This window comes from Misgurnus anguillicaudatus, chromosome 9 (genome assembly GCF_027580225.2).
Source record: "Misgurnus anguillicaudatus chromosome 9, ASM2758022v2, whole genome shotgun sequence".
Lineage (NCBI taxonomy): Eukaryota > Metazoa > Chordata > Actinopteri > Cypriniformes > Cobitidae > Misgurnus > Misgurnus anguillicaudatus.
Genome location: NC_073345.2, coordinates 26,881,282 through 26,893,846, shown reverse-complemented (window position 1 = coordinate 26,893,846; position 12,565 = coordinate 26,881,282). Strand labels below are relative to the sequence as shown.

Here is a 12,565-nt window from a genome sequence, read left to right as displayed (position 1 = left end):
AACTTCAACAAAAGTCGCTGTTTATTTACAGTGATCCCACACCATAGTTAACTTAAAATTAAAGGACCTTTCAAAGACTTTCCAGGTTCAATACTCTCAAATTCAAGGGCTAAATGTGGGGACACATTTCAAGTGAGAGTAAGGTTACATTGTTTTACCTTTTAAGATACATTTTTACAGTTCCCTTTCGAGGGAACTCGCGCTGCGTCACTGAGGAGACACTTTGGGGACGCCTCCAGTGGTAAGTGCGTCTGAATGTGTATATTAACTTTAACCAATGGTGAGACTTAACGACAAAGACAGGGTGAAGCGGGAGCCAGGAAGTGTATCGCTATCTAAAATATTGCCAAAGACAGCATTACAGGGAAGCAGGAAGTATGGCAAGGGAGACGCAGCGTCTCGTTCCCTTCTTAGGGGACAACAGTTACATACGTAACCAGAGACATTTTCATGTGTCAATCGCAACTATGCAAAAAAGCATTTTGGTATGAATTCATATTCGCATGCAGAAGATATAAGCATTTAAAGCGAACAGTTTAGCATGTGTGCTTAAAGTCTAGAATTTTTATGATATTATCCTACACTACACAGGGAATAATATGGATTTTTTTCAGTAAACTTCTTACATAAAATAGATTCAAGCACTTTCAATGACCTGTATCTATGTATGTACATTTTCAAACACTTCCCAGGGCCTTGAATTTTCCCCAAAGATTCACAAACTTTCAAGGATTTCAAGGACCCGTGGGAACCCTGTATTTACTTCCATCACTGCTGGTCTTCTCAAAACATACACAAGCTGCTGTTTCTTCTTCGTTTGAGGGTTTATATATGAAACATAAATAACAATCCTTCATTTCATGACCAGAGGACTCTGTTATTCAAGCACCAAAGCTGAGAAATATGCTGTTAACAACAAGTTCCTTAAGCTATTATTACATCATCCCTTTGACCTATGTATATAGACAGAGAAGTGAAACTTACTTGCCAGTTTGTATCTGCGATAGATAAAAAGCACAGAGATCCCTATCAGAAACACAGCCACCACAGCGCCAATCAATACACCTGTCAGCTGTAAGACACAACGATGACAAACCCGTAAGAGAATTATCTGATTTTACAGAGAAAGTAAAAGATCTATATAAAAATACTCCTCTAAAATTTCCCTTTCATTTAAACAAAATTGCTAGACATGATGCCTGAAACATTAACCCATGTATACCTAAACATGAAAAACCAAAGTATCTATACCTCTGTGAGCTTTTCAGAGTTGATTCAAAGTGTTTTTCTTTACATGAGAACCGGGTGCAAATCATTCAAAAATAATTTAAGAAAGATATGAATAAGGTTTTATACCATGGTGGTCTGCATCCTTTCCTCCACAAACTGCTGCAGACGGGAACGAATTTCAACCCCAATTGCCTAATGAAAATACACATCAATTTACATAAGGTCCAACAGGTAAACAGAGACACAAACCTTGTATGTATATCACTATTAAACCAATATATTTCTCTTTTAACAAAAACACCCCCAGTCTGGATCAAAAATGTTTTTGTTTTTTTTGTATTTAAAAATCAAGGTTTTAAACCGGTTCACGGAACAAAAACAAAAAACAGAATTTTTTGATGTTTTGCAAGGAACAGAAACGAAACCAAAAACTTTTTAAAAAATATGTTCCGAAACAGAATCGTTCATTTAAAATAATGGTAACCATACCGTATTTTTTTTGTTCTTTGACAAGAATTCTGTGCAATATGACTCGGTGAAGTTTACTTCCGGTCGTCGTTGACTCATCGGAGAAATGAGAAGCTTGCCACTAGGGATGCTCCGATCAGGATTTTTGCAGCCGATACCGATCACCGATTTGTAATCTTCGTGATCGGCCGATACCGATTCCGATTTTTTTTAAAGCTGATATGCAAGCTCTTTGATGACTGTAACTGTTACAAAAATAATACCACGGATGTTGCCTTTGTTATATTACTTGCAGTAATTAGGTATATTATTGTTTTAATAGAGACTCAAATAAATAAGCACAACAAATATTTCTTCTGCATAGAGAACATTAATATGGCTTTAAAAAGGCTTATGTCTCCTAAAAGTACTGAAAATAAAACACTTCATAGACTTTACTGTATTAATTAAATATACACGCATTCGTATGAAGTATAAAAATTCTTTAGTCAAGAGCAGAGAGTAATTTTATTGAGAGATGAATTAGGTTACTGCAGCTTTAAGACGTGAGAGAGAGATCGCTCTGTTCACGTGCACTGATGACAGGCTGCTGTGTGTGGGCGGCGGCTGAACGCAGACAAGCAGCTGTGAGGAAAATAAAAGTTTAAACGCTCAAAACTTTAAGACGCATGCAAATAAGAAACTTTTGGCATGAGGATGCAATTGTCCGTGATAGATTTGTGTTGTATACGCTGTTTGATGGGGATGTGAAGACGCCTCGCGCTGTTTACCGGAGCGCGTCCTCCGGTAAATACGCATATCTCTGTAAAGGCAAAGAGAGACATACAAATCTGCAGGCAGCACATGAGCAAAGGGTTGTAAAAATGCTCGTGCTACGTAAAAAATGTCTTTAATTGCCGCCGCATTCAGGATCCTTTTGATGACAAAAGTAAACAGAAAGATCGGTTTATGAGATCGGCAGATTTAGCGAGCACCGATCGAGTCATTTCATGCCATTATCGGCCGATACCGATCGGCGGCCGATCGATCGGAGCATCCCTACTTGCCACCAACAAGTATCCTACTCAAGGCCAAGTCTCTAATGCTCAATCATAAAAGGTAAATGTTATAGGCTACCAAGTATTTCAAGATGTTTTTTTTTATACTAATTAGTGGAGTAACGGATCGCATGATCTGTGATCCGTACATATCACGACCCACGGTTCGGCTCGCATGCGATGTGCGGATTAATAAGCAAATTTAAATAGGGTGAAAATTGATCATTTGCACGTTTCAAAGGCTTGCAAGGCTTTGTTAACACTTAAATGATTTAAAACAATTTAACCGCAAAAAGTCGCTCAAGTGAGCATTTTCTGTACGCACAGAACCATATGCGGTTGAATGTGTACGGTCCAACTCCAATCAAACGTGATTGCCCCTATGCCCTTCAAAGATCAGAACTCTTGACGTATAAACTTAAGAGAGAGTTGCGCTACTGAGTCTCATACTGTAGTCTATTAAAATACTTTTGGCGAATAAAGCACTGAAAAATAACATAATTTTCACTTTATGTGGAGCGACTGTTTATGCTGCATCTTCTTCCCAAAGCGGCGTTTGGAATTCGTCCTCCATCTGTGTGTGTGCACGTGTTTAAGTGCACTCAAAAGTGCATACACAGAGAGACGCATTTTAAAAAGCAAGCAAACAATCTTTCTGATCTTAAAAAAGGACACATACATACAAAATGAACTCAAAATACCACAGTATTTTTTTCTAATAAAAATATTTGTTAAAGTTGTTAGCCAATAAACGACATGGCAGAAATTGTCCTTGTCATAATTCCTGTAAATTGCTGAAACAAATTTAGGCATGTCAGAATTATAGTTATGCCGCTTACATAGCCTTTTTTTAATGTTTGGTGACAAGATAGAGACTTAAGGAAAATTATGTAGATTAATAATTTAAGTTTAATGTCCTAATGATCAGCCTACTTATTTGTATGTCCCACAGCTGACATGGAACGTTATTAATTGGTTCGAAACTTTATTTTTTGTTCTAACCGGTTCAGGAACATCAATTTTAGGGTTGAACCAGAAACCGGAAATGTTAAAATACTGTTTCTGGAACGAAGCAACTGGGGAAAAATGTATTTTAAAATGTATTCATCTTTGATCATGTCAATCATTTTTCATCTGTTTGTCCCAGGTTTCCAGTCTACTTTTAAAATGCACATTCGAAAAAGACAATTAATGTGGGATTTCTTTGAAATCATGTTTCAAAGAAACATGTCTGATTGTTCAGCTAAACTTTAAAAGGGGCCAGTGCTTATTCAGCCAATTTCCTTCCTATCTTACACAACAACACGGAGAATGGTTGCTTTGCAGCCTCGGTAACAGGAATCTGTTTTTTCCAACTTTTAAGTTCCACCTTTCTTATTGCCAAATGCTAAGTGTAACCTATCAACCACAGTTGGACATAAAGAACTTGCAATGTTAATACTGTAAACAGTAAGCAAACAAAACACAGAAGATTCTCGTGAAAAATTACAATGGTAGCATGACAAACCTCAGACTGATACTTACGGGATACATACACTTGTTACCATCGTCACTTTCCCCCATTCCTAAAAAAGCACATTAACTCGATTTATAAAGGCGGCATTTTGTTGTCTTACATATTGTATGCTTATTGTGTGTCTTAAGCCTAAAAAAAATCAACAAGTGCTTAGCTGAACTGAAAATTTCTCTGTAACGTGTTAAAAAGCAACATAACACATATTCGCAAACCAGCATTAGGTGATGAGAATTAAGCATGTCAAACTGTCATTTTAATGGGATCTGGTGTTTATGCTGTTAGGTGTTACAAGCAGCGACAACATGCACTAATGTTATGGGTGTTGCAGGTGTAAACAAAACGTCATCTAGCAGAAAGGGTCACAATGTCCTTTAGGAAACACCAATTACACAACAGTACAACTGTAATACGTATATTTAAGAAAAACTCAAAATGTAACAATTAACTAGTAGGTTTTTATAACTGACAGATAATATGCTAATAAGCTAACAAGCTAGCACTTACTGTTAAAACACAGCGAAAATGAGGACCGCGCTCAAATTATCCAGTTTAAATGAGATAATTTATCCTACAACTGCTTGCTGGCCAACTTTATTTGAATTTTTATACAAATTTGACTGCATCGTAAACTTTGGCAGCTCCTTCTCCGTCCCATGAAATCAAATCTCTACCGTTGCCTGGGTAGTCCTTCGGGTGGCAGTGTTCTGCATTTTGATTGGCTACATGCAACCCCGTCCGGCCAATCAGAATGGTTGTTGTTGGCTATTACTTGACGCTTGTTGACAGTATGACAGGTGGATTTGTAATGAAAATTAAGTTGAAGTTTCGCACAAATGGAATCAAACCTTACACATTTTCCCATAAGGACTTTATTTGTTCGCAAGCTGTTTGTTTTAGTAGTTACATATTAAACATTTCAAAAGTTTTTCCTTACAAGCATTAAATGTCTTTTGACATCGGTAACATCTCATTAGTAGTCTACGGTAGTGCTTTTTTCTGTTTTGTTCTCACGGGGTAGATTTTCAAATTACATCTCATTTCACACAGTCTTAGTAAAAGCATACTATTTCATGAGAGTGCACATCAAACAGAAGGCATACATTTAAAGCAGGGACAAAAAAATGACATACATTTAAATACTAAAAATGGCATGATAAGGCAGGAAAACTGATATTCACAAATGTGGTTTCTAAATAATAAAAAAGATATAATAAAAACCTCCACCGGTTCATACCATATCAAGTCCCATATCAATAAAACGTGATTTACAATACAGGTTATACATTAGACATCTTGAACGCATAAACACATTCCAAGCAATTTTTGACCCATTTTTTCTCCTTCCCCTTTGAAGTCCAGTTTTACTTGTTGAGATATTTAGCCACTGAATGGTAGGCAAGCAGGATCTCCTTTTCTTTTGGACAGGTAAGGCTAAACACATCCTCTTGGTATGCTTTTTCTAAATATTTTGTCAGGCCCTTTAGTGCTGGTGGGATCTCAAAACCACGGTATTTCTTGCACACCACCTATGATGTAAACAAAATGGTTAAACAGATGAATACATGTACACAAAACAAAATGAAAACCCATCTTGATCATCTTAAAGATTGTGTAGAGCCTCCTAATAATCCTATTTAACATTTAAGTATTTTACATATACTTAAATTTTCTTATTTTACAGCATTTTTATGGTAAATAAGAAAAAGACATGAGCACCTTAACAATGTGCAGTTTTGGTAGAAGGTTGCAGTCTGCAAGAGAGAGTGCATTTCCGTCCAGGTAGGTCCTTTGTGACTTTGCCGAGTTTGGATTTTTGTCCAGTTCGTAGGGAAGAGGGGTCAACAGATACTGATCCAACATCATTAAGCTCTTTAGAAATTTCTTCTCCAACACTAAAAAGATAAAAAAATTCACAACCAATGAGATACCACACTGAAGGTAGGTATGCCACATGGATAGGTTTAAAATGATACTGTACAGGTATGAAGGCGTCAAATGTTTTTAAGATTAATCTTTTCAAGTGCTGAAGAAACCTGAAGCTCAGGTTTGAATTTTACTGCCATGCCATCAGTTACAGACTTACAAAATAAAAGTCTTACAGAATAAAAAGTGACTTACTGTCATTAAGTCCAGGATTGGGATTTTTAATGTATGCTGAAAATTTGTGGAAGATATCATCTCCGGCTGTGTTAGACTCCTTGTATCGGCAGCATAATTTGGGATAGCTGAGAGAAAACACATTTGACATGACAAAGTCAAGCACTGTTCAGCCAGTGTTTATTGTCCATTAAGTCTAAGGTATTTTTGTCTCTTGAAGATACAGCAAGTTAGCTGCAGGGTGGTACGAGTGCATACTCACTGTGGGGGTGCGAGGGTCTCTTCCAGAAACTCTTCGATTTTGTTGGTGTCAGTGCGCACCTCTCCGTTGTAGATGAGAAACGGGGGTTGAGAACCCGGAGCCAGGTCCTTTAGTACCTCGGGTGCTCTGAAAAAAAAAAGAAAATATTCAATTATTTCATAAATACATGTACTATATACATTTTGGTAATCCCCTTTATTCAAGGCCCAATTTGGTGGGTTTGAAAGCATAAAATATGTAGCATACATGACATTACACTTTTCACATACACATGCATTAAAGTGGCCATTGTTGTCATACTGAACCAGAATCAGTGTACACATCAAACCCCACAGACGGCCACTCATGCAGAACAGACATGTAGCAAAGCAGGTGTATTGTATCCGGATGCTGGCATATCTCTCACCTCTTCATATCCACTGTGGTAAGGGTAAAGTTGACCCCTTTCAGCCAAAGTATCATAAAGAGCCGCTGACAGAACGGACAGTTACCAACACTTTCTCCATCGTCGCTTGCCTTGATAAAAAAAAATCTTGTTAATTTAAAACCTTATCATTCAAAAAGACATAATAATGCATTGTGAAACAAGATTAGGGTTACTACTTCCTCAACATACTTAAACACCGACAGGTGAAAAGATGTTTTTCACTTACACAACAATTTCGCTTTTACTCTGACTTATTTTTTAAGAGATCTTATCAGTAGTACAAAATTTCGTAAGGGCCACAGGTAATTATGTTTACAACTGATCAACAGGAACAGAGGTTACATCACATGGCACAAACCAAGTAATTTATTCTCACATTATATATATAAAATAGCAAACAATCACTAACCTTGACAAAAAGTTCAACCTTTGGTGCCTCCGCCATATCTTCTCCTCCAAACTTTTACTTGGTGTCACCAACAGTCTCTCGCTGGCTCGGGAGGATGAGGACTCTTAACATAAAAATCACCTGAGAACCACCACAGAAATCTCCTCGACTCGCGTGTTCACACCTGGATCTGATTTTGCTTTTATCTCTGCTTTCCAAAGTTTCAACCAAATCGATGGGCTACCTTAAGCTGAGCCTTTCCTTGTTCCTCTCCCAGCTGTAGTTTCTGTAATTTCCTTTCAGAGGCCAATCTCCCACCACACCCCATTGGTCTCGAGTGTTCGGAATACCAGCCCACTGGCCCAACCTGTCTGACCTGTATCTTCCTTCATTCCCTGCTGCTTTAGTCATAATGAGTTTCTCTCTACACTGCTCGCCGTCTGCCATCAAACTTTTTGGCAGTGTACACTACAGTCACATACGCGGTCCTATGATTTTCTTTTTCCATAGGCAACAAAAAGTGAGAGAATAAGGATGATTACATTTACAATGAGGACATTGTTAACCAGAGGCTGTCAAAAAGACACAGTGAAAGCAATGGTAACATATTACAATTGTTTTGTGTGTTCTGTGGAAGAAAACTTCACAAAAATGGAAATATCCAGTGACAGAATATATGTTTGCTTGCATTACACATATAAAAGTATTTGTTACACATAGTCTGCCAAAGATACTATGCGTTTCTTTCTAAGAATGTGGTTTCTTGTTCTATCAAAAGTGTGGCAATAAATTCCTGACGCAATCCTGAAGAAATTTTATTGCCGGCTCATCGATCTAGAATTTCTGTGACATCAGGATACTCCAGTGAAAAATGAGTTGGGAGAGAGCAAACCTCTGAAGCTATGAGGTGTGACGTCTATACGTGACATCCGAAGTCTGGAATTTGCCTGTGCATGACAAATCATTAATTATAAATATTGTTTTATTCATTGTTGTTTTAGTTTGCCTAGTACATTGTAACCATAACAACACTTTTTTACTAGGAATTGTAAATATTTCTCTGCTTTGTAGACAGCATTCATTTAGAGTTGCAATCGAATGTAAGCCAAAGGCCATTTTTTGTAAATAAATAACTTTGAAAACATTACCTTACATCAAATGTTATTATAAAATAACACATTACATACATGTAGGCTATTATTAGAAAATCTCTAGAACAGGTCTGCCATTAAAGGGATAGTTCACCCAAAAATGTTGTCATCATTTACTCACCCTAACGTTGTTATAAAGGTATATGAGTTTTGCGGTATACCTATTGACTTCAATAGTAGAAAAGTTTGATCTCACTTGATTTTACATTGATTTCAATCATACACATGGCCTTTGAACGTTACGTGGTATGATTTTATGCAGAAAACAGTAAATTACAAAACTGACTTTAGACTTTAGTCTTCATAGGCAGGGTCACATATGTCAGTTATATGTATCACCGACACCAAAATTACAGCTAATATATTCAAAACTGTCCACAATAGTCTAGCATAGGCTAATTTTATATATCCAAGTAAAGATCTAACTTCAAACATATTTTTTTCTATACATAATAAATAAAAAAGCATGCATAATATGTATGTATATGTATGGTTCCTCTGTAGCTTTAAATAGCTGTTTTTCTATTTTAGAATAACGTGCAAAGGCAAAGTATCTTCTGAATGAAGATAACTACAAAACCTGTTTATTTTGAATTGGAAAAAGAGCCATTTAGTGCCATCTAGTGTTTACTTTGGATTTTGGCGTGTTCCTCTAGCTCAGTGTTTCTCAACCTTGTAATGTCTACCATTCCCCCACCTGTCCTCAATCGCCCCAACAAAATGGTAATCAACTAGGCTTTAAAGGGGACATACCATGAAAATTTGATTTTTTTCATGTTTAAGTGCTATAATTGGGACTCCACTGCTTTTATCAACCCAGAAAATGTAAATAAGATCAACCCAGTAACTTAGTTATGGTAAACCATTCTTTACAAGCATGTGAACATTTGAAATTGAAATTTGGCTCCCCTTGTGATGTCAGAAGGGGATAATACCCCCTCTTAATCTGAACTATCCAACCACGGCACTGCCATTTAGTACAGATATCAGCTCATTTGCATTTTAAAGGACACATCCAAAATGACACTTTTTTTCTACACACCTACAAAGTTATAACTTGCTATAATAAATTATCTATATTATATTTTGAGCTAAAACTTCACATATGTACTCTGGGGACAGCAAAGATTTATTTGACATCTTAAAAAAGTCTTGTGAAATGTCCCCTTTAAGTTTAACTGCTGAAATGTATTTAAATGCATCATTTTAAAACCCTGACACTTTCAGTAGAGAATATAAACATATAAAAAATGTATTATCACTTTGCATAAAATAAGACTTTATTTAAGGTAAATAATAATAATAATGCAACTCTAGAAACGAATGTGTTAAAACAACACATGTCTTCGTTAAACACACTTTCAGCCCCCTTGTTTTTTTTTACCCAAATGGATTTGCATGCAACCTCAAAATCAAATAAGCGTCCATTAATCTGTTATTTGACTTTTAATTTGTTTCATATTCACAATATTATAAATTCTGTGCTGCATCCTTGTCACTTTTCGAAGATTTTCGCCGTTTTAATTGTGTTTAGATCGTGTTACATTACTTTATTCTGGCGGCAGGCGCTGCAGACAGCGCAGTCGCAGACGTCATCATCGTCTGAGCGCGCTCACGGGCTCTTTGCTGTTGCTGCTGCATTTTGCTATCTGAGGAATTAAAACGTGTAAGAAACGCTCACAACATTTATAAACCCCAGTACGGTAATGTGCAGTTAACCTCCTCTGTGTAGAAAATGTATTGTTTAAAATGTGACAGTCTCGGCGTTATATTAGTAGATTTCTAGATTCTGGTACAACGCCAAAGTTCGCGGAATAACACATGTTCACATATTAGGTAAAATTTGATGCAATAATGCGTTCCTCTAATAATTTTATCTAAAAAAAAAATTAAATCATTATTGAACATTAAAGTCAATAACGTGGCTATAGCTTATGTCATTTAAAATTACACTAATTTTGTAGGATAATGCAGTTATTGTCACAATTAAACAAGTCGTTTATTAAAACTTAAATAAATAAAACATGCCATTTCAGATGTAAATATGATATCAATATGTCATTATTTTAATTGAATAGTATTTGATATGAAGGTTAGTCAACACTTTTATTTTGGAGGTTTTAGCATGAAAGCAGTGGTGTTCAGATTGTTAGAAATGTAAGTGCCATGGAAAAGACTGAAAGCTCTATAATATTTCGTTTGTCTGTGTACAAATTTCTGTGAGTTGTGTGCACACTGTGCCCCCTTAAAAAAATGGTGTATGACACCCCTGCACACTTTGTGTTGTTTAGCACATTGTCCCTTTTATTTATTTGAATAATTAAATAATTAACACGTCCTTTCTTAGAGTGATGTGTTTCTGACGTGTCTGTCTTGTTTTTTTTGGTGCCGAATCTCCAGTTTTCTTTCTGTGTCACAAACTTGTCCGTTGTCTGCTACCGTCTATACCGCCTCCACATTAAAGTTTTTGTTTCACTTCATTTAACATTTTGGTACCCTCAAAAGTTCATTTTTGTACTATTATCGGTATATAACACATTGAAATGTTGTACCTTTTGGATAGAAATGGATAGATCTCACAATAGATATGGCTTGCAGATATTATAGGACCATGCTTAAATATCAACTCTGTTGTGAGTTAATACTTCAAATCAACCATGAGGCAGATACAGAGACAAAGAAATTATACAGCAAGCAGGAGACGAAGTGTTGAATAAAATGATAAAGAATTTGTTGAATAATCTTAGTTGCATTCAATGCTCAGTTTAGCTTTGTCAATGGTCTGACTAACTTTGTCAATGGTCAGACTAACTTCGTCTGACTAGAAGCATTTTTAGCAGGTGGTATACCAAACACAGACCGTGGAAATGTACTGTTAGCAACATTCTCATGAGTCATGACGTAAATAAAAACCTTGAGATGGAGACCATTGAAAACCCATATCTACTTGTGAAGACAGTGTCAGCTGTATTTAAAGATTTAAACAATTTTAAGGAAAGTAATGTAAAATAGAATAACTAGAATGAAATGAATATATAACTAATAAACGAAATATATAAAAACTAGTAAAGAAGTTAAATAAAATACAACGCAGATCTATACTCTCGAGTCACCTCTTAAATACACACAAACTTTTAAGAAGCTCAAATCCTACAATCTATCAATACCCTATGGACATGTGTACCTTTTAAGAACCAATTTTGTACCGGTTATTAGGGGTACAAAACATTTAACTGTACCTTTAAAAATACACAGTAGGTCTTAAGGTGTTTTGTGTGTTTTCTATTCACGTAAAAGTACAAAACGAAACCTTAGGGTACCACCCCGGCAAAGGACCTTATCTGACAGTGAGAGCATTGTGTTAGTAGTGCAAAAGATCGTTCGATTTCCAGGGACCACACATACTGATAAAAAGTATAGCTTGTATAATAATGCACTGTAGGTTGATTTGGTTAAAAGTATCTGTGAAACACATAAATGTAGATGTGAATTATTTAATGTATTTAACGTTTGTCTGTAGGTCAAGTGTCAGTGTGGTTTTGCCAAATGGGAAATCATGTTCCTGGTTCTTGTGTTGGAGCTACAATAAATTTCAAGCAAACAATGGGTGTTTATTCTCTAGAGGCAGATTGTAACACCTCAACAACTGCATGCACCATGCTAAAAACCACTTGAACACAAATGTGTAATAAAAACACAATCAGTGATATTTTTGGGACAACACACTAAAGGCGTTGTCCCAAACACGTCTCTGCATTATTATTGGAACAACACATTTTGTGCCACAGCTTGGTGTCACTTTTATTTATTTTAACATAAAATCAACACAAAGTGACACATAATGGGGCTGTTTCCGGACAGGGCTTATCCTATTCATGTTTTAACTGAATTAATTTAAAAACACCTTGCATTTACATAGCTTAACATATACAGTATCAGTGCCATTGTTTTGTATCAAGATGCACACCAATACTGTTTTTGTAAGGTTT

The 12,565-nt window shown here is 36.1% G+C and overlaps 2 protein-coding genes across 2 annotated transcripts in view; both read right to left on the bottom strand.

Annotated features, from left to right (window-relative positions):
* Positions 1 to 4,956, bottom strand: part of pnpla7a (patatin-like phospholipase domain containing 7a) — a 38,627-nt gene extending 33,671 nt beyond the window's left edge. Inside the window, exons 1-6 of the mRNA XM_073871383.1 lie at positions 4,756 to 4,956; positions 4,260 to 4,300; positions 2,748 to 2,776; positions 1,720 to 1,820; positions 1,357 to 1,422; positions 985 to 1,072 (exon numbers count right to left, since the gene is read on the bottom strand). Of these exons, the coding sequence (XP_073727484.1) occupies positions 985 to 1,072; positions 1,357 to 1,422; positions 1,720 to 1,820; positions 2,748 to 2,776; positions 4,260 to 4,282 (307 nt within the window). The 5' untranslated portion in view covers positions 4,283 to 4,300; positions 4,756 to 4,956. The remainder of the gene's footprint in view (positions 1 to 984; positions 1,073 to 1,356; positions 1,423 to 1,719; positions 1,821 to 2,747; positions 2,777 to 4,259; positions 4,301 to 4,755) is intronic.
* A 141-nt stretch (positions 4,957 to 5,097) lies between these two features.
* clic3 (chloride intracellular channel 3) lies at positions 5,098 to 7,773 on the bottom strand. The gene is made up of 6 exons (XM_055179758.2): positions 7,447 to 7,773; positions 7,017 to 7,126; positions 6,611 to 6,736; positions 6,370 to 6,476; positions 5,968 to 6,143; positions 5,098 to 5,777 (listed from the first exon to the last, which is right to left on the bottom strand). Exons 1-6 carry the CDS (start codon positions 7,480 to 7,482, stop codon positions 5,613 to 5,615), a joined length of 720 nt encoding a protein of 239 aa, XP_055035733.1. The 5' UTR covers positions 7,483 to 7,773; the 3' UTR covers positions 5,098 to 5,612.
* Between the last annotated feature and the right edge of the window lie 4,792 nt (positions 7,774 to 12,565).

Coding starts and splice junctions, on each gene's coding strand:
- clic3 (XM_055179758.2), bottom strand. CDS start 7,482: ATGGCGGAGGCACCAAAGGTTGAACTTTTTGTCAAG. Junction 6,737..7,016: donor ACCACAGTGGATATGAAGAG/GTGAGAGATATG, acceptor TTTTTTTTTCAG/AGCACCCGAGGTACTAAAGG. Junction 6,477..6,610: donor GAGACCCTCGCACCCCCACA/GTGAGTATGCAC, acceptor GTTTTCTCTCAG/CTATCCCAAATTATGCTGCC.